The sequence below is a fragment of the Eriocheir sinensis genome, unplaced genomic scaffold (assembly GCF_024679095.1).
Source record: "Eriocheir sinensis breed Jianghai 21 unplaced genomic scaffold, ASM2467909v1 Scaffold560, whole genome shotgun sequence".
Classification (NCBI taxonomy): Eukaryota; Metazoa; Arthropoda; class Malacostraca; order Decapoda; family Varunidae; genus Eriocheir; species Eriocheir sinensis.
Window position 1 is genome coordinate 45,055 of NW_026111899.1, and position 20,645 is coordinate 65,699.

General features: G+C 44.6%; 1 protein-coding gene across 1 annotated transcript; it reads right to left on the bottom strand.

Annotated features, from left to right (window-relative positions):
- Positions 1-1,560: 1,560 nt before the first annotated feature.
- LOC126993106 (ral GTPase-activating protein subunit alpha-2-like) lies at positions 1,561-7,604 on the bottom strand. The gene is made up of 6 exons (XM_050851942.1): positions 7,597-7,604; positions 5,949-5,974; positions 3,485-3,605; positions 2,943-3,126; positions 2,500-2,602; positions 1,561-2,145 (listed from the first exon to the last, which is right to left on the bottom strand). The coding sequence occupies exons 1-6, from the start codon at positions 7,602-7,604 to the stop codon at positions 1,943-1,945; spliced, it is 645 nt and encodes a 214-aa protein (XP_050707899.1). The 3' UTR covers positions 1,561-1,942.
- Positions 7,605-20,645: the final 13,041 nt, after the last annotated feature.

Here is a 20,645-nt window from a genome sequence, read left to right on the forward strand (position 1 = left end):
ATAAGATGTAGAGTCGTAGAGTCGTTTACCGACGTATCTATGGAAGCGGCTATATGCGATAGTCAATCCTCCCAGTTATCGTGGAGATCGTTCACGGTAGGCCTGAGGACCTGTAAGATTTTCCTATTAGCCATCTCCGCCAACCCATTAGCAGCTGGGTGGTAAGCAGTGATGAAGGATTGCGTGTTGTTAAACTGAGCGCATGTTTCGCTCAATACTGAGCTCCTGAACTCGGTGCCATTGTCACTCAAAAGAATTCGAGGAGACGAATGTGGACACAACACGTGAGTCACGAGGGCATGGGCCACGCGTGTGGCTGTCTTGTCCTTGAGAGGCGCTAGAACTAGAAACCTAGAGAACCGGTCGACGCACACCAATAAGTAGCGCGAACCATGTTGGCTCTGGGGGAGCTGTAATAAGTCTATATTAATAACATCCCAAGGCGCCTCTGGTACTGGGTATTGCAACATAGGTGCTGGCCCTTTGACGGACCCCTTGTGCTTAGCACAAACGATGCAATGTGCGACATGTTTTTCTACATCAACCCGTAATGTGGGCCAGTAGAATTTTCGTCTGGTGACAGATAGCGTCTTGTCTCTTCCTGGGTGACCCGCAATGGGTGTGTCATGGACCAGCTTAAGCGTCACGGGGACGTATTTGTCTGGGATGACCAGCTGTTCTATAGGTACAGGTTTGGTTGGCCATGACCTACAAAGGAGGTTGTCCTCTGATAGGAAGAATTGTGAAAAGGGAACTGGCAATTCAGGAAGGTTTGTTTCGTCTCCCGACTCGAGGGCGTAAATTAACCTCTTCCACACCGGGTGGTCTCGCTGACCAGTGTGTAGCTCAGGTGAAGTGAAGTTGTGGATGACCTCTGAGGTGGCAATCGCGCCTATCGGAATATTTCGAGATAAGGCATCTGCGACCACATTTGTTTTCCCGGTGATATATTTTATCTCCGCATTGTATGCTTGGATCGTTAAGAACCATCTTGCCAGACGACCGTGTGGGTTTTTTTCCCTTGAAAAGATCAGTTATGGCCGCGTGGTCCGTATACACCACAATTATGTACCCCAACACTATGTCTCGAAAATGCTTCAGAGCCCACACAATTGCAAGAACCTCTAGGTGGGTAGCAGAATAGTTCTTTTCCGGAGCTGTTAGAACTCGACTGGCGAACGCTATTACATGCTTTTTGCCGGACTTATCTGTTTGCATGAAAGCGGCTCCTAGTCCACTAGCCGAACCGAGAGCGACTGCCGTTGTGTATCAGTCGGACTCTTGTGAGGGAGTGACGAGTTACAGGTTGGAAAATAATTGTTACAATTGGTCACGTATGTCAAGGTGACCTCTACGCACGATGAAATGCTTTGTATATAAAACTGAGACGGTAAACACTGACGGATGACATTCCTATAAGGTGGCGTAATCTATCTGTCGTTTTTTTTCCATTGACTATTGTATGCCTAATTCGTGGTGATACTAAATAATAATAATAATAATAATAATACATTGATATCCTGCTATAACATCAGCCACCCATGGTCTTAATTTCTCCCACTCCTCTCGGTAAGCTCTCCCATCACTATACGAAGTTTTCCATTTACCCATGTCAGTTTAGATGAATGACAAATTAGCTGCTCATGTAATTTTCAGCGCCTTTAGAAACCAAGCTCAACTTTCCCAATACGTAGGACGCGTGCCAGCCGCGACGGACTTTTAACTTTACAACCTGAGAGGAGCAGGGAGAGGGAAGGGACGGAGGAGCGCGTGACAAAGGGTGCGCAAAGACCGGTACCAAACACGTAACGAATGATGTCTATATTATTAAGTGCATTAGATGCTCTTAATCACATGTTTTTTTGCGCTAACATCATATTATCTTTATTTCTTTGGGAGCCATTAATAATATTTTAAATAACAGCAGGATATATGCTGAACATTAAAAAAAAGGCCAAACAAAGTATAAAATACGGTTGGCCTCTGGACCTAAATTTTTGAAGGTCATTGTACCTCTAAAAAAGCCAAATTGGCCTTTTAAGGCCAACTCTGGCAACCATGCTCGGTATAGGTGGGTGGGCATGTCTCGGGGCAGCGGGGTGTCGTGGTCTTGCCCCGGTGGCAGGCAGGGGGCACCGTCAGGGCCTGGAGCAGACGTGTTAATGCTTGTGTGTGATAGCACTGCGGGGGATGAATAAAATTATGTGCACAACAAGGGGAACTGTTAAGGTTAGAAACAGAAAGACGGTTGATTTGCGGGGGATACATTATGTAAGGAATGCCTGTTTTGTGCACAGTAGAGCTACCAAATGTTGCAGCATAAAGAAGAGAGATAAACTTGTGGGGCGGACTGTTGCAAAAAAATTAAATGTTCATCTTGTGTAAGGATCTATAGGAAGGAGAGAGACTTGAAGGTACGACAAAACATAAAGAAGGGAGACAGGCGTGTGTGTAAAACTCCAGATATATGAGAGACTTAAAGCTACAACACCCACCCACCCTGAAGCAGCAAGGAGCCACCATGTGTGTGGGCCAGGATGAGCTCTGGCGGCTCCGGGCTGCTTTGAGTGTCCAGGGAGATGCTCTGGTAATTGTTGCGCAGCTGTTGGGGAGGAACTGGAGGTCAACAACACAGAAAAAGAAAACTATACTACTTGATGAATCCTAGTTAGTCATTGAGTTAGTTAGCTTGACTAAAAAAATATATGCCAGTATTTTCAGACGTTTCCGCCTCTCATGTCATCGATTTCTAAAGGCCAGTAAAAGAGATTGGTCGGAATCTAATGAGTGTTACTGAGGTTCATTTTATAGAAAGGCTAAACACCAGGGTCATAAAACTGCCCTCGAAAATGCCTACGTACAAGTCCTATGAAAGCCATGTTAAATCTGAAAGGTTTAAGAACATAACCCCAAGACACACTATTGCCACCACTCTGTCCCACTTTCACCGGTGTCTCCAGGAGCTCTGAAAAATGCTTCAAGATCTGGGTGAGGTTCTGGGGGGAGGCCACGTCGCTGGGGTCCCTGAGGAGGCCCAGCACTAGCCACCACAGCACCACCGCCGCACCGTGCCACCACCACACATCACCGAGCCCTGCTCCGATGATAGTCCTCCCTCCAGGGCGTCTGATGGAGTGAAAGACAGAAAGAGTAAGGAAAAGAATACTTGTAGGAGGAGTGGAAGGTGCTGCAGTGTGCTAATATTTCTGAGACAAGATATAAAAGGACAAGAAGTGCTCAGTAAAATATTCAACAGGAGACTCAAAGATAAGTTCACAGAAGGAATAAGGAAACTAGAACTTGACAGAGGTGTTGACATTTCCAGAAAGAAGGAGAAGGATAAAAGTAAAGACAAGAAGTGCTCGGTAAAATAACACTTGGTGGAGGAGAGGAAAATACTGAACAGTTTTAATATTTATAATGAGACAATGAAGAAGGATAAGAAAGGTAAGAATTAGTGCTGGGTAAAATTATCCACACTCACCGATGCCGGCTGTGTTTCCGCCCAGCTCTGTCCCCATCAGGGAGTCGTTCACGGAGGGCGACTCGGAACCTGATGATGGCAATTAAAGGGGAGGGAGTGCGCAAGTCCTCGTTTCCGTAACCTGGAAGTACAAAGTGAACGGTCAAATACGAAACAGAACTTCAACCAAGAAATAACTAGAAAAAAAAAATCAGAAAAAAGCAGGGACAAAACAGGAAGAGGAATGAATTGGCAAAGCTCTGTGAGTCATCCCCAAAGGCACTCTTCCATCCATGTGATAGGGCCTCCAGGGGCGTAGGGTGTGAAGGCAGAAGAGGTGGGCAAGTGCAGTACTTAGTGCTGTAGTACCACATCACAAAAAAAGTACATAATATACACAAACACATAATGAATCACCTTGACGCAAACAACATCCTTACTGACTCACAACACGGCTTTCGACCTAAACGCTGATGTGAATCGCAACTCATTACTACATACCACGAGATTACGAGACTATTTGACCGACGTGACAATAAACAAGTTGACACTATTGTTTTAGATTTTGCCAAAGCCTTCGACAAAGTCCCGAACAAAAGATTGACAATAAAATTAAAATACTACGGTATTTCAGGACCTATTCTTCACTGGATCACTGCATTTCTTACTAACAGGACTCAACGTGTTCTTCTTGACGGATCTTCATCTGACACTGTCCGTGTTTCTTCAGGTGTCCCACAAGGCATCGTTCTAGGCCCACTTCTTTTCCTCCTGTACATTAACGATCTTCCACTGTCAACGCCTAACTCTTCCACTAGACTATTTGCCGATGATAGTTTACTGTTTAGAGCAGTAAAGACTACTGACGACTGCAGACTACTACAAAACGACTTGGACGCCCTCGAGCGGTGGGAGCGCACCTGGCAGCTCCACTTCCGACTAGACAAATGCAAACTTTTAAGATTCACCAGAGAGCACAACCCCATCCATCACACCTACACTCTCCACAATTCAGATTTAGAATCAGTTCACACACACAAGTACCTTGGCATCCATCTCTCAACTAACTTGAAATTCAACACCCACATAGACCATATCAGTGCCACAGCCAACAGAACACTGGGGTTCCTGAGGAGGAATTAAGATAACTGCACACCTGACATTAAACACATAGCTTATGACACACTTATGAGACCAACACTGGAATACTGCTCCACGGTGTGGGATCCTTACACACAAAGAAACATTGATAGGTTAGAATAAATCAACACCAAGGCGGCTAGGTTCATTACAAACAATTACACTCGAACGCCTGGAATCAAACAACAGTTAAACATGGACCCTCTTCACATACGCAGACAAGCACACAGACTTGCACTTATGTACAAGATCACAAACACTCACATTGCCACTGACCCACAAACATACCTACACAAGGCAAACAGTCAACGTACTCGTAACACACACATCCATAAATACCAAACATATCATACTAACACTGACGCATACAAGCACTCATACTTTCCACGCACCATACGTGACTGGAACAGCCTCCCTCATCAGATTTTAGACTGCGATACAATAGACTCATTCAAAAAACAAATACATACTTACTTGTCACCACAACACACTAACACTAACAATTACACTTGATTCACTTCCCTCCCCTGCACACTCGGCTCCCCTGTCCCCCCAACAGCCAACAAATATGCGTGTTATGCACCATACAGGTGCCCTGCACATTATTATCCGGATCCAGATACCGCACTACCGCAAAATTTCTGAAAATACCGCACTACCGCGGACCGCACTAAAAAATCCTGCGGTACTTTTTTGCGGTACTTTGAAAGCTATCGAAGACGACATTTGCAGAGCGGCATGTTCAGATTTATTTATTTATTTTTTTTACGGCGAGTCGGACTCAATCAGTCAATCGGTATCAGTCATCAGAATCTGTGATTTAATCATTCTGACTTTTCAGTTATTGTTCAAAATCAAATACTAAATAGACAGACTAAACTACTACACTGCGAGTCTTCTTTAAGAGTGTGGAGGTGGAATCTTAAGGTGAGGCCTTGGTGGATTATACAGAGCAGGAAAGGAATAGCATTGCACAAGTGGGGGCACTAGTGGAGGGACATCAGGGGATGCTAGTGGGTGGATGTTGTAATAAACCTCTTAAAAATAGGTGCAATGATTTGGACTGGTGAGAAAAGAAACAATACGCAGGTAATCAACGACATGGCAGCTGATTGGGTGGATGAACATTGGGCGGACTATTATTATTCTTATAATGGAGGTATAGAAGAGGAAGCTGTTGGGTGGACGTGGACCCCAGAAATGGCTGGAGTGAGTTAGGCTAGTTAGGTACAAGTAAACAATGCACACATACTAGCATTAAAACACATCCTGACCCTGAAAACATCGCTCCCGAGCCTCAACACAGATTCAGAGCCATAACTTAACCACAGTGCACGACACTCACCGTCACCTGAACGACAAGTGTCTCCGCTGCCTCCACACCGTCCCCACAGCCTTCACAGGCCAAGTTTCCTCCTTGACTGACAACAGTTCTCCTCCTCTCCTCCCTCTTGCGCTCCCCCTCCCCTCCCCCTTCATTTAGGATCGGTTATTCCCCCTTACTCCTTCTCCTTTCTTTTTTCTCTTTAACTTCATAACTATCACTACTTCCTCCTCCCGCTCCCTCTCCTTCCACTCCCTCTCTATAATATCCTAATAACCCCCTTTCCCTCTCCTTCTCCAACTACGTAACTATCACTTCACCTCTTCCTCCTCCTTCGACCTTGTTTTCTAATTACCTCCTCCTCCTCCTCCTCCTCGTTCCTTAGTTCCCTCCCACTCTCCTCTTTAACACTTGCTGCTCCTCCAACTACAAAACTATCCATACCTAACCATCATTTCACTACTCCTTCCTCTTCCTCCTAGTTTCAATACCTTCCCCTCCTCCTCCTCCTGTTCCTCCTTCCTAATAATTTAATAACTCTCCTCACCATTCTCAGACGTCAAATTCTCTTTGCAAATTAGCGTTGACAAGCGCTAAGTCGCTCCTCTGGCCAGGGAAGTGAGGGGGAAATCAAAACTGTAGTGGTAATAGGGATTAAGACGCCAGGCTGCGAGCGGACCGATTGTTTTCCCGCGCTGTGCTTGTATGGGCTATAAACGACCCCCGCAGAGTTGGACAGGGAGTGTGTCAGGGCTCTCGGGGTGCAGGTAACAGTCCGGCTACAGCTGCATCTTCTGGTGGATAAGAGGAGGTGGGAGTTACAGCATTGTGAAAGAGGAACAGGAGGAGGTAATGAAATTAGGTGGAGGAGGAGGAGGTGGAGGTAGTGAAGTGATTGTTCTGTATATTGAGAATGAGGAGAAGCGAGAGTGGAGAGTTAAAAGGCATCATGAGAGGAACAGGAGGAGGAGGAGGAGGAGGAGGAGGAGGAGGAGGCGATAAAGAAACGAGGACGAAGAAATGCTAGCACGCTGGTTTTGTTTTCCCGCCTAGCTAGTCAGTGACAACCTCGCGGTGATGGGAGGTCAAGTAAACGAACACCAATTTATATGTAAGCAAGCCACGTCGCCTGTAACTGGAATGTGTCTGAGGTCATTATTGATTTCACACAGTTGTTTTGGAGTGAAATTGCATAAAAAAATCAAACTCGTCCTGTAATCATGTTTCTATTATCGGCACTGAACTGTTTGTCCTGCCTAACGTCACGATGTATTATGTAGTGCTGTAAACGTTGATTATGAACGGCAAACACACACACACACTCTCTCTCTCTCTCTCTCTCTCTCTCTCTCTCTCTCTCTCTCTCTCTCTCTCTCTCTCTCTCTCTCTCTCTCTCTCTCTCTCTCTCTCTCTCTCTCTCTCTCTCTCTCTCTCTCTCTCTCTCTCTCTCTCTCTCTCAACTCAAAATAAAGTTCTAACGAATAGCAAAGAAATTGCAAATGAATAAGTTATTTTACAAGCATCGCTGATAATCTTGCACAAAAAATACAAGAATCTCACTCATCGTTTGAAAGATACTTACCACCACCTGTACCATACTCATTTTATCTAACACCAACCACCTGTCATGAAATTAACTCTATAATCACTAATCTTAAGAAAAAAGCACCTGGACATGATGATATAGATATCAGAGTTATTAAAGAATGTAAAGAAATAATCTCCCCATTTCTTGAAGTTATCATCAACAATTCATTTATAACAGGCTGCTTTCCAACTCAGTTACAGATAGCTAAAGTTGTTCCAATCTCAAGAAAGGTGATAACCACCAGTGCTCAAACTATCGCCCTATCTCGAAACTGTCATGTTTAAGTAAATTATTCGAGAAGCTAGTTGCTACCAGACTAATTATCTAACAGTAAACTCAATTCTCTCTGAACATCAGTTTGGATTCCGACCTAACTGTTCAACCGAACTGGCTATTCATCACCTAACACAAAGTATTTATAGTGCTTTAGACAACAAAATGTACCACTTAACAGTATTTTGTGACTTAACTAAGGCATCTGATACTATTAATCATTCCGTCTTGTAAAAGAAGTTAAATACATATGGGATTAGGGGACCAGCATTCAAATGGTTCAATAGTTATCTTTCGTGAAGAAAACAATTCACGGTTATCAATGATAGAGCATCCATTTAAAACAGTATTAGTTGCGGAGTACCCCAAGGCTCAATATTGGGTCCACTATTGTTTCTAATCTATATTAATGATATAACTCTTTGTACTAAAAAGCTAAATTTCATACTTTTCGCGGACGATACCAATATATTTCTTCAGGGACGAGACTTAATTAGCCTTCAAAATACTTTCAATACCGAACTACAGCATGTTATAAGTTGGTTAAAAAGTAATAAACTGACACTCAATGTAAATAAAACCTCCTATATGCTATCTCATACCCACATGACCGCGAGTCAACCAATTGACATAAAAATAGTTGATATATCACTAACTGAAGTACAGCAAATAATTTTTTTAGGAGTGATGTTAGATAACAGATTAAGATGGAGACCACACATTGAAGAAACACAAAATAAAATTTATAAAATAATAGGAGTATTGTATAAAATCAGGAATCTATGTAATGCAGCTTGCCTTAAACAATTGTTTTTATCATTAGCATACCCATACTGTTCAGCAGTCTGGGGAGGGGCATGTAAAACCTATATCAACTCCTTGTTCATTGCTCAAAAGAAATTACTGAGTCATAACACATAGCAACAGATTTGCACATACACAACCAATTTTTAGGGACCTTAATGTATTAAAAATGGATGATATTATTGCTTACCAAACCTTATCATTTGTTTATAAATCTCTAAAGTTGAATAAAGTAGACAATGGATTTAAACTAAATACGCATGCCATTCCAACAAGAAGAACAAATGACCTCATGATACCCATGTGTAAGACCTCTCATGTTCAACAAGGTATTCTTTATAGAGGAAGTAAAATATGGAATGATGTTTCACAGGGAATAAAAGCACTACCCTTAAACTCTTTTAAAGTAAAAATAAAGGATAAACTAAAAAGTCACTACTGTCAATGATGGATACTGCTTAAATGTAATTACTAGTCACCATTTCCCTGATTTTATCAATAAATACTATTAGCTAATAATGTATTAGGTATTAGAAACTGTAGTCATATTAATACATAATGAGTGTGTAGAGCTAGGAATGACTGTGTGTATCTGTGTTTAATGAGCATGAATGAACATGGTTGTGTATATGTGCAGGTTTTCGATTATAATGTATAAGCTTGTGCTATGTAAATATTATGTATGTGTTCATATGTTTGTGTATGTTTGTGTGTGTGCATAATGCATCCAAGCAAAGGTTACTTCTCTTTTCGTTACTTCCGGTGTCGCTACTACTACTACTTTTACTTCTTCTATTACTACCACTTCTACTACTACTTCTACGACTACTACTTCAATTACTTCTACGACTACTACTTCTACTACTTCTACGACTACTACTTCAATTACTTCTACGACTACTACTTCTACTACTTCTACGACTACTACTATGACTACTTCTACTACTACTATTTCTACTACTACTAATATTTCAACTACTACTACTACTACTACTAATACTACTAACTACTACTTCTACTACTATTATTTCAACTACTACTATTTCAACTACTATTATTTCAACTACTACTACTACTACTAGTACTATTTCAACTACTACTACTACTACTACTACTACTACTATTTCAACTACTACTACTATTTCAACTACTACTACTACTACTACTACTACTACTATTTCAACTACTACTACTATTTCAACTACTACTACTACTATTTCAACTACTACTACTATTTCAACTACTACTACTATTTCAACTACTACTACTGTTTCAACTACTACTACTACTACAACTACTACTACTACTACAACTACTACTACTATTTCAACTACTACTACTATTTCAACTTTTTTTTTTTTTTTTACTGCTACGGGCCTCCATCTATTAGAGTTGCATTGTGAGCGGTATATTCTCTCATATCCTTTCACAAAGTAATTCATTGGCCCCACCCCGCCAATGACTGTGGTCGACAACCATCTTTATTTAATATTACACACTTTACTAAACATTTTATTTTTAAGCTAACAGAGCTTGTGGTTGATACGACTATCAACCACCGTTGCCTCAAAGTCCAGGTCAGCAATGCGGGTGGTTTTGGGTGCAGGTGACCTGGTTCCTCTCAGGCAGACCAAGGCTGACCTCAGGAGGAAGAAGAACAGCCTGCATCTCATCCAGGCGACCACACTGCTTCTTGGCTGTTGTTTCTATCCGCCAGTGTTTCAACTACTACTACTATTTCAACTACTACTACTATTTCAACTACTACTACTATTTCAACTACTACTACTATTTCAACTACGACTACTACTACAACTACTACTACTATTTCAACTACTACTACTATTTCAACTACTACTACTATTTCAACTACTACTACTACCACAACTACTACTACTACTACTACTACTACAACTACTACTACTATTTCAACTATTACTACTATTTCAACTACTACTACTGTTTCAACTACTACTACTATTTCAACAACTACTACTATTTCAACTACTACTACTACTACTACTACTACTACTACTACTACTACTACTACTACTACTACTACTACTACTACTACTACTACTACTACTACTATTTCAACTACTACTACTATTTCAACTACTACTACTATTTCAACTACTACTACTACTACAACTACTACTACTACTACAACTATTAGAGTTGCGTTGTGAGCGGTATATTTTCTCATATCCTTTCACAAAGCAATTCATTGGCCCCACCCCGCCAATGACTGTGGCCGACAACCATCTTTATTTAATATTACAAACTTTACTAAACATTTTATTTTTAAGCTAACAGAGCTTGTGGTTGATACGACTATCAACCACCGTCGCCTCAAAGTCCAGGTCAGCAATGCGGGTGGTTTTGGGTGCAGGTGACCTGGTTCCTCTCAGGCAGACCAAGGCTGACCTCAGGAGGGAGAAGGACAGCCTGCATCTCATCCAGGCGACCACACTGCTTCTTGGCTGTTGTTTCTTATCCGCCAGTGTTTCGGCGAGTCTTGCGTAGAAGCTCTGCGCCCTTGGTCCCATCCCTCCTGCCGTCGTGAATACTACCGGGGTGAAGGAGCCCTGGTCCACATTCTGTATTCTTTCTTCATATGCTCTGTTCTTCTCTTGTTCGTTTCTTCTGTGGGCTGCATCAAGGGTCAGGTCTCTGTGGCAATGGGCCATGGGATCAAAGATCCTTATATCAAAGTATGCCCTTTGTCCACGAGTCCAAAACCCTCTGGCGCTAACATCCACTCGTGCTTCGTTCGAAACATTAGCGGTGCGTCTGGCGAGGTGTTCGCCTTGCATAGGGAGCAGCATGGGTTCCACAGTCACGTCGTGGCAGACTTCTTTCAGCATCTGAGCTGTTACGTCTCTTACTTCATCATGTCTCATGCAGACGAAACCTCTTCTCTTGCATGTCATGGCATGATTTTGGTTGAAGGGTGAGCCACAGTTACACATGTTTGGGAGCCCATCCACTGGCCAGCCATACCTGAGGGCAAGGGCATCAGTAAATTCTTTTTTGTTTAAGTTGAAGCCTTTTGCCCTGATAGGTAGTGTGGTTAGCCAGTTTGAAGCGCCCACTTCCTGTGCAATATCTGTCCTCCTCCTTGTGTCTTCTGGGAGTTCTCTCATTAGGTCACTCAGAGTGTCTCTCTGTTTTCCTTCTCTGTTTATGGAGATTTCATTCCTTAGTGACCTAATATCTTGAGGGTTGTCTTCACCCCTTTCATTTTGATTGGTAATATATCCGGTCAAGGAGGCTGTGATTCGGATTGAGTTCCCGAATTCAGACTCAGCCAGATTTGGGTTGGTGATGCCGAGCCCACCCATTCTTGGCGGCAACTTCAGCAATCTTCTCTCCTGGTCACTGGGACATCTCCCATTTGCTATCGCCGGTATGAAAGTGTTTCTGATAGCATCTTCCAGAGGTTTTAGTAACGGAGCAACATCAGGAACTGTCCTCATGAGGTAGTTCCATTTATGCTTGACACCGTACGTAAATGCTGCGTAGGCTGCCTGCGGTTCTGTTTTGGCGATCTCGCTCAGTCTCTGCAGTTCGGACTCCCAGCGCTTTACAGCCGTTTTCACATATTCGGTTCTGTATTCAGCTGTTCCAATGGCTGCCCCGAGGTGTCTTTCTCCAGTCACTGACAGTTTCACGTTACTGCCCTGGAATGCTGTTTTGGCCCGATCGTATGCCTCTGGTTTTACAATCACCACAGACTTCGTGGCGTTGGGATGGTACCCTATTTTAGGGCCATGTTCATTGACGAGGTCCCACCATTTCCTGAGGTCTGCAGACTTTCCTACCCCGGTGAGGTCATCCGCATACGCCACCTGTTTGACGTTGGTGTTTTCATGGCGGATGATGTCCTGCAGCTTCATCATTCCCAGGGCAAACATTGCCATGGCCACTGGGTCCCCTTGGGTGGTGCCCTCTGAGGATTGTATGGCCACCGGGTCTCCAAGTCGTTGGTTATTATGACTGCTGATGAACAGTCTGGCAGGTTCCTTGTATGTATTTTCAATATATTGGGCGAATATAGGGCACTTGATTTTGATGTTGTGCAGTGCTGTCTCCTATTGATGTTGTTGAACGCATTTGCAGCGTCCACCATCAGCACCGCCTCGCATTCTGGGTCTTCGAACATTCTCCTGACAGCGTGAATGGCCGCTTCACATCCAGCCTGCTGACCCGCACACACTTGGAGGTTTCCCACCGCCTTCCTCACGTCGTCCTTCACCACCTCCATGACAGCCTTGCCTATGATCCTCCTGAGCACCTCCCCTATCCCGATTGGGCGACAGCCTGGTTTTTTATCCAGCGGGATGAGCCGGCAGGCCATCAAAGGCTCGAGGTGTTGGCAATTCTCTGACGCCAATTTTCTTGCTAGGGCGGCTATTGCGTCGCGAAGATCCACAGCTGGATTACCAAAGATGTTCTTACTGAGGAGGTGTTTCCACCCCTTGGCATCCAAGCCTGATGGTCCAGCCGCTCCCTGCGTGTGAAGGGCGTGCTTCCAGATCACGTCACCGCTAATATGGTCGAAGACAACTCGATGCGGTGGGGTGTAGTCTCCAAGGAACTTCATTTCTGGGTGTGCAGGTCTAGCATCTGGATGCTTGTCCTTGAGGATCTGGCGTGTCTCTTCCGTCATGGGAAGGACTCCCGCTGCCTCATCTTCTATTGACAGTGATCTAGTTGCCATGGCCACTTTGCCTTGTCTCATCTTGTCAGCAAAGTTTCTAGCCCTGTCGTTACTGTCCTTCTTGCGACTGTTACGTCTGCCTAGTCTCTCCTGCAGTGTTTTAGCCTCGTAAAGTAGCTTCCGGACGTCCCCTTTCCTCCACAGCTCCATTCTTCTTTGTACCACCTTCACGTCCTCAGATTGTTTCGACTTTTTGTGAGTCCGTTGGCATATGAGGTGCGGTAGTATGGCCAGAATCTTTAAAGCGTAGGGGGCGATTTGCGTGGAGTTGTTGTACGCTCTAATGAGGTAGGTTTTCTCCTCTATCAAGGTTTTGGTGGCGTTACATCTCGGGGCCTCAAATACGTTATTGGGAGAAAACGTTACCACATGAGTGTAAGCGTCTCGCACCCACTCCTCTGTCTCCTCGAGTGTCCACCTCTGCCAGAAGCGGAGCTCGCGCGAGGCGTCCTCACCCTGGTCACCTTGCCCTTGTCTCTCGCCACCTGCACCCCTCTCCACCTGATCATCTCCAGTGCCTTCATTGGCCTGTCCACCCAGCACCACTTGTGGTTGCTCCCCATTTTCCACATCCTGCCGTTGATTGTTTGGGTTTCGACAATCTCCACCTCTCTTACAGTTTACACAGGGCTGGCCTCGTCTTACGCACGAGCATTGAACACAGTTTTGATTTCGGGACGAACAAATGCAACATTGAGGGGGCTCCATTTCGGTGCCATTATGCATGCTAGTGTATCTTAGTTGCTATTTGTGGTGATGAATAGAGCAATAGTAGTAGACCCCACATTTACTCTTGTCCCCCCCATATACCTACACACAGACATACACTTACATATGCTTACTCTACCTTTACGGTAATATTAGAATGATTGTTTATTTTTCCACTACCATTGCTCCTCGCCAACACTTTACAATTTTACTAATGCACCTGACCCTACACATTAAAGTTGAGTAGTAGTAGTAGTAGTGATATCATTACCAGCAGTTCGCCGAGTCAGATACTCTGTGTTTTATGGACCTCAGGCGGGGGTGGGACGTTACTGGGCAGCAGGGCGGGGTTAGCAGGGACCAGGAAGTGAGGGATGTGCGTGGGTAGCGTTAGGGCTGTTACTGTTTGCCCTCGGTACTACTACTACTACTACTACTACAACTACTAATACTATTTCAACTACTACTATTATTTCAACTACTACTACTATTTCAACTACTACTACTATTTCAACTACTACTACTACTACAAATACTACTACTATTTCAACTACTACTACTACTACAACTACTTCTACTACTACTAGTACTATTTCAATTACTACTACTACTACAACTACTACTACTATTTCAACTACTACTACTATGACTACTACTAGTACTATTTCAACTACTACTACTACAACTACTACTACTGCTACTACTACTACTAGTACTACTACTACTACTACTACTGCTACTACTACTACTACTACTACTACATAAATGATACCTCCACCCATGTTTATTTTCCCGACACATAATCATGGAGGGCTCCATAGCTTGGAGGTCATTAGCCCCAACTCTGTTCGCTAATGACTGTGGCATCCAACCATATCGCTAATACTACCTGACACTAAATCACCTATCATCTATTACGTCTAGATCCCCCTTTCCTTCCCGACCCACCCTAATGTCACTCTCCACCACTGTGGCTTCATAGTCCATATTGGAGATGTTGGTGGCTTTTGGGCCAGAGTGTCTGGTGCCCCTGAGACATAGGATGGCCGACCTGAGCAGGGAGAACGAGAGGCGACACCTCATCCAGGCGACAACGTGACTCCTTGGCTGATGCTTCTTTTCTGAGATTAGTTCCGCGAGGCGTGTGTAGAAGCATTGGGCCCTGGGACCCATCCCGCCGGATGTGGTGAAGACGAGGGAGGTGAAGCTGCCCTGATCCACATGTTGGATTCTTTCACCGTATGCCCTTGTCTTCTCCTGGTCGTTCCTGTGGTGGGCGGCTTGCAGGGGCAGCTCACGGTGACAGGCAGCCATCGGGTCGAATATGCGGATGTCCATGAACGCCCGCTGTCCGCGCACCCAGAATCCGCGGGCACTTACATCAACCCGTGCCTCCTGTGAGGTATTGGCTGTCCTGTACCGAAGGTGTTCGCCGTCCAGGGGAAGCAGTGCCGGCTCGGTAGTGACGTCTTGGCATACCTCCCCGAGCATGCTGGCTGTCAGATCCCTCACTTCATCGTGTCGAATACAGACGAAGCCTCCTTTTTTACATATCATGGTGTGGGTGACATCATTTGGTGATCCACATGCACAGAGATCAGGCAGTCCCTCAATCGGCCAGCCATATCTCAGAGCAATGGCGTCGACAAATTCTTGTTTGTTGAGGCTGAAGCCCTTTGCTCTGATTGGGAATGACGTTAGCCAGTTAGAGGCGCCTGCCCCCTGTGCTGTGTGTATTTTTCTACCCATTTCTGTGGACAGGTGGTGTGTAAGACGGTCCAGCTCGTCTTTTTGGGCCTGTTGCCTTTCTTTTGAGACTTTTCTTTTAATATCTCTTATTTCTGTTTGGTCTATCTCTCCCTCTGCCTCCTGAGCGATGATCCTGTTGATGAGTGACCTGGTAAGGCTGATGGAGTTTTGGTTCTCCTAATCAGCCAGCTTCTCAGCGTTGGTGATCCCCATCCCACCCAGTCTTGGGGGAAGTGCTAGCATATCCCTCTCCTCCTCCCCCAAAGCATGAGATTTCACCAGCGCCGGCAAGAATACATTCTTGACGGCATTTTCCAGTGGTCGGAGGAGTGGACTGATGCCGGGGATGGTGCACATCAGGAACGTCCACCGATTTTGGATGCCGTGGGTGTACGCTGAATAGGCAGCGTGTGGCTCAGTCTTGGCAATGGCAGACAAAGCTTCTATTTCCTTCACCCATTCAGCTACTTTGTCTCCCCCGTACTCCTTCTTATATACCTCTGTCCCGATCACTGCACCTAAGTGTCGTTGTCCGTCTTTTGTCACAATGACGCTACTTCCTCTAAAAGTTTCTGCGGCATGATCATAATGTTCAGGTTTGACAATAAGAACAGACTTGGTGGCGTTAGGGATGTATCCTATCTCAGGGCCGGCGGTGTTCACAGTGTCCCACCACCCTTTTAAGTCTGAGATTTTACCAGCACCTGAGAGGTCATCCGCATAAGCCACCTGTTTCACCCGTGTTTCTGCGAACGCGATTTCATTTTGGAGGACTGATAGGCCCAGGGCGTACATAGCCATGGCTATTGGGTCACCTTGTGTTGTTCCCTCAGATGATTTTAACACTATCACTTTTCCACTGTGGCTATTTATGTATAAGTCGGTCGGGTATGTATAGGTGTTTTCGACATACATAGCTAAGCTAGGGCACTTGGTTTTAATGTTGTGTATCATAGTCTTTCTATTTATTGTGTTGAAGGCATTTTTGGCGTCAACAAGAAGCACTGCTTCGCACTCCACGTGGTCGAATATCTCCCGCATGGCATGGACTGCTGCTTCTCCTCCTGCCTGCTGTCCCGCACAAACTTGGAGGCTCCCTGCTGCCATTCTCACATCTTCCTTGACGACAGCCATGATGCATTTGCCTACGATGCGCCGCAACTACTACAACTACAACTACTACTACTACTAGTACTATTTCAGCTACTACTACTACTACAACTACTACTACTACTACTAGCACTATTTCAACTACTACTACTACAACAACTACTACTACTACTACTAGTACTATTTCAACTACTACTACTACTACAACTACTACTACTACTAGTAGTACTATATCAACTACTACTACTACTACTACAACTACTACTACTATTTCAACTACTACTATGACTACTATTACTATTTACAATAATTATGATTGTAATGATTGTGATGGTTGTTAATAAGCGATATAATTGTTGTTCTGGTAGTAATGATAATACTGATATTATTACTATTATCATTTTTTTGTTATGATTATTATTACGAGTACTACTTGTATACTATATAATCTCTCTCTCTCTCTCTCTCTCTCTCTCTCTCTCTCTCTCTCTCTCTCTCTCTCTCTCTCTCTCTCTCTCTCTCTCTCTCTCTCTCTCTCTCTCTCTCTCTCTCTCTCTCTCTCTCTCTCTCTCTCTCTCTCTCTCCTCCCTCTTATTCGTTCATTCGTTGCCATATTTGTTAGTTTATTTGAGTGTATCTTCATATAATCTTTTCCACCCTACGCAGACCTCCTCCTCCCTCCCTCCCTCCTCTTTCTCCTCCACCACTTCTCTGGTTCCCTTGTTCTACTCTCCCTCACTATTTTCCTTCCTTTCTTCCATCTTTCCAGTCTCCTCCTTCATTTCCCTTTCCTTCTCCTTCTCACTCTTTCCTCTTCTTCCCCATCTCCCTGACACCTTTCATTTCCTTAATAATTTTTATCGTTTCATCCTCCTTTCCTCTTACTCCCTCGGTCTCTCATCTCCCTCTTCCTCCAGCCCTCCCACTCTCCCTCGTCCATGGTGGGTTGAGATGGATGCCTGAATGTCAAATGATAGAAAAAAAGAAATTGTGTTCGTAGAGAGAGAGAGAGAGAGAGAGAGAGAGAGAGAGAGAGAGAGAGAGAGAGAGAGAGAGAGAGAGAGAGATGTACCGATTACTTTTTTTTTATGTTACGTTCATGTTTATTTTTTCAGTATAGGCTATAACTAATTCTTATTTTAGTTCATACCTTTTCCGTTCATAAATTATATTCAAAACACACACACACACACACACACACACACACACACACACACACACACACACACACACACACACACACACACACACACACACACACTTTCGGACTGTGGAGTTTTTTTTAAATAAAAAACGGGAAAAAATTCTTTGAGGGAAAAAGGGGGAGGAAAAGGGAAATTATAAGAATGAATATAACGGAGGTGAAAAAGGAAATAAGAGAAAACAGAAAAGGGAAAAGAAGTGAGAAATTAATCTAAAACAAAGAAACTGGAAAACAGTAAGGGAAAATGATATAGAAAAGGATATTGGTAAAATTAATATAAAAGAAACGCAATGAGCGGCAAGAAGGGAAATGAGAGCAGTACAAGACAGTAAACCGCTAAGAGAACAAACTACTCTTAATGACACAAATCTAAGGCTATTAAAAGATATTCGGAAACTGTATTTCTGCTATTGCGGTGGGTTTGTTATGTTTTTTGAGGCTTTTAAAATACAAAGATCCAAGCGCCTGGGAAGGAGGAAAAGGAGGAGGAAGAAGAGGAAAGAGAGGAAGATTGAGATGGAAACGGAGATGGAAATAAGGGGATGAGGAAGAAAGAGAAGAAGGAGATTGAAACATATGAAAAGAGGAGGAGGAGGGGGAGGAGGGAGATGGAAACGGAGATAGGAAGAGGAGAAGAAGAAGAAGATGCAAACGCAGATGGAAGACGAAGCGCCCGACAGGAATATGCAGTAAGTAAAAACGAAAGAAAGACGAGCAGCGTGAGATATGGAGGAGACGGCAGCGATGAAGGGAGGAGCGAGGAGAGGATGAGAGATGAAAGACACGAGGGACAGACAAGCCAGAGGGAGTCACAGGAGCGAGGAGAGAATGGGAGAGGAAGGACACGAGGGACAGACAAGTCAGAGGGAGTCACAGGAGCGAGGAGAGAATGGGAGAGGAAGGACACGAGGGACACACAAGCCAGAGGGAGTCACAGGAGCGAGGAGAGGATGGGAGAGGAAGGACAGACAAGCCAGAGGGAGTCACAGGAGCGAGGAGAGGATGGGAGAGGAAGGACACACAAGCCAGAGGGAGTCACAGGAGCGAGGAGAGGATGGGAGAGGAAGGACACACAAGCCAGAGGGAGTCACAGGAGCGAGGAGAGGATGGGAGAGGAAGGACACACAAGCCAGAGGGAGTCACGGGAGCGAGGACAGGATGGGAGAGGAAGGACAGACTATCCAGAGGGAGTCACAGGAGCGAGGAGAGGATGGGAGAGGAAGGACAGACAATCCAGAGGGAGTCACAGGAGCGAGGACAGGATGGGAGAGGAAGGACAGACAATCCAGAGGGAGTCACAGGAGCGAGGACAGGATGGGAGAGGAAGGACAGACAATCCAGAGGGAGTCACTGGAGCGAGGACAGGATGGGAGAGGAAGGACAGACAAGCCAGAGGGAGTCACGGGAGCGAGGACAGGATGGGAGAGGAAGGACAGACAAGCCAGAGGGAGTCACAGGAGCGAGGACAGGATGGGAGAGGAAGGACAGACAAGCCAGAGGGAGTCACGGGAGCGAGGACAGGATGGGAGAGGAAGGACAGACAAGCCAGAGGGAGTCACAGGAGCGAGGACAGGATGGGAGAGGAAGGACAGACAAGCCAGAGGGAGTCACAGGAGCGAGGAGAGGATGGGAGAGGAAGGACAGACAAGCCAGAGGGAGTCACAGGATTATATATTTACATAGAAAATCAGACCACACAGACCCCATGGTCCAGACTAGGTGGTCTGTCCTTAAACCTAAGTGATTTTACATTAATCAGAAGGCTCCTAAACGTTGCATTTCTACTCTAGTTGATATTAAGTTGAAGGAAGTGACGGTCGAGCTTATTTTTGAAGGAGTCAATCGTGTTACACTGGACCACTGACGGTGGAAGCTTATTCCATTCTCGCACTACAACGTTGGTGAAGAAAATTTTGGCGCAGTCTGAATTTACTTGTCTACATTTGAGTTTTACGCCATTGTTCCTCGTGCGCAAAGTGTCATCGATCATAAACAATGTTGATCTGTCTACATTCGTGAAACCGTTAAGTATTTTAAAATATTCGAACAGTTTTCCTCGGAGGCGACGTTTCTCAAGAGAGAACATGTTAAGGGTGGAAAGCCTTTCTTCGTAGGATTTGTTGCGCAAGGAAGGGATTATTTTCGTTGCCCGACGCTGAACACCTTCTAATTTAGCAATATCCTTTGCATGGTGGGGAGACCAAAACTGTACCGCATATTCCAAGTGGGTTCTGACTAAACTATTGTAGAGCGGGAGTATTACATCTTTATTCTTGAATAAAAAGTTTCTTTTAATGAAGCCCAACATTCTGTTCGCTTTATTAGCTGCATCGATGCATTGCTGTGAGAATTTGAGGTTTGACGCGATTTTGATCCCCAAGTCCTTGACGCATTGAACGCTTTTGAGTTTAACGCCGTGCATTTCGTAATCGAACTTCTTAATCCTCGTTGCAACTTGAAGGACCTGGCACTTGTCTACGTTAAAGGGCATCTCCCATCTATCCGACAAAGCTGAAATTTTGTGCAAATCCTCTTGGAGGCTTTGCCTGTCTTCGTCAG

What these genes read in the sequence shown, in the direction of transcription:
- LOC126993106 (XM_050851942.1), bottom strand. An exon ending in CGGAAACACAGCCGGCATCG is followed by an intron (nt 3,127 to 3,484) that starts GTGAGTGTGGAT and finishes TCACTCCATCAG; the next exon opens with ACGCCCTGGAGGGAGGACTA. An exon ending in TCCTGGAGACACCGGTGAAA is followed by an intron (nt 2,603 to 2,942) that starts GTGGGACAGAGT and finishes CCTCCCCAACAG; the next exon opens with CTGCGCAACAATTACCAGAG.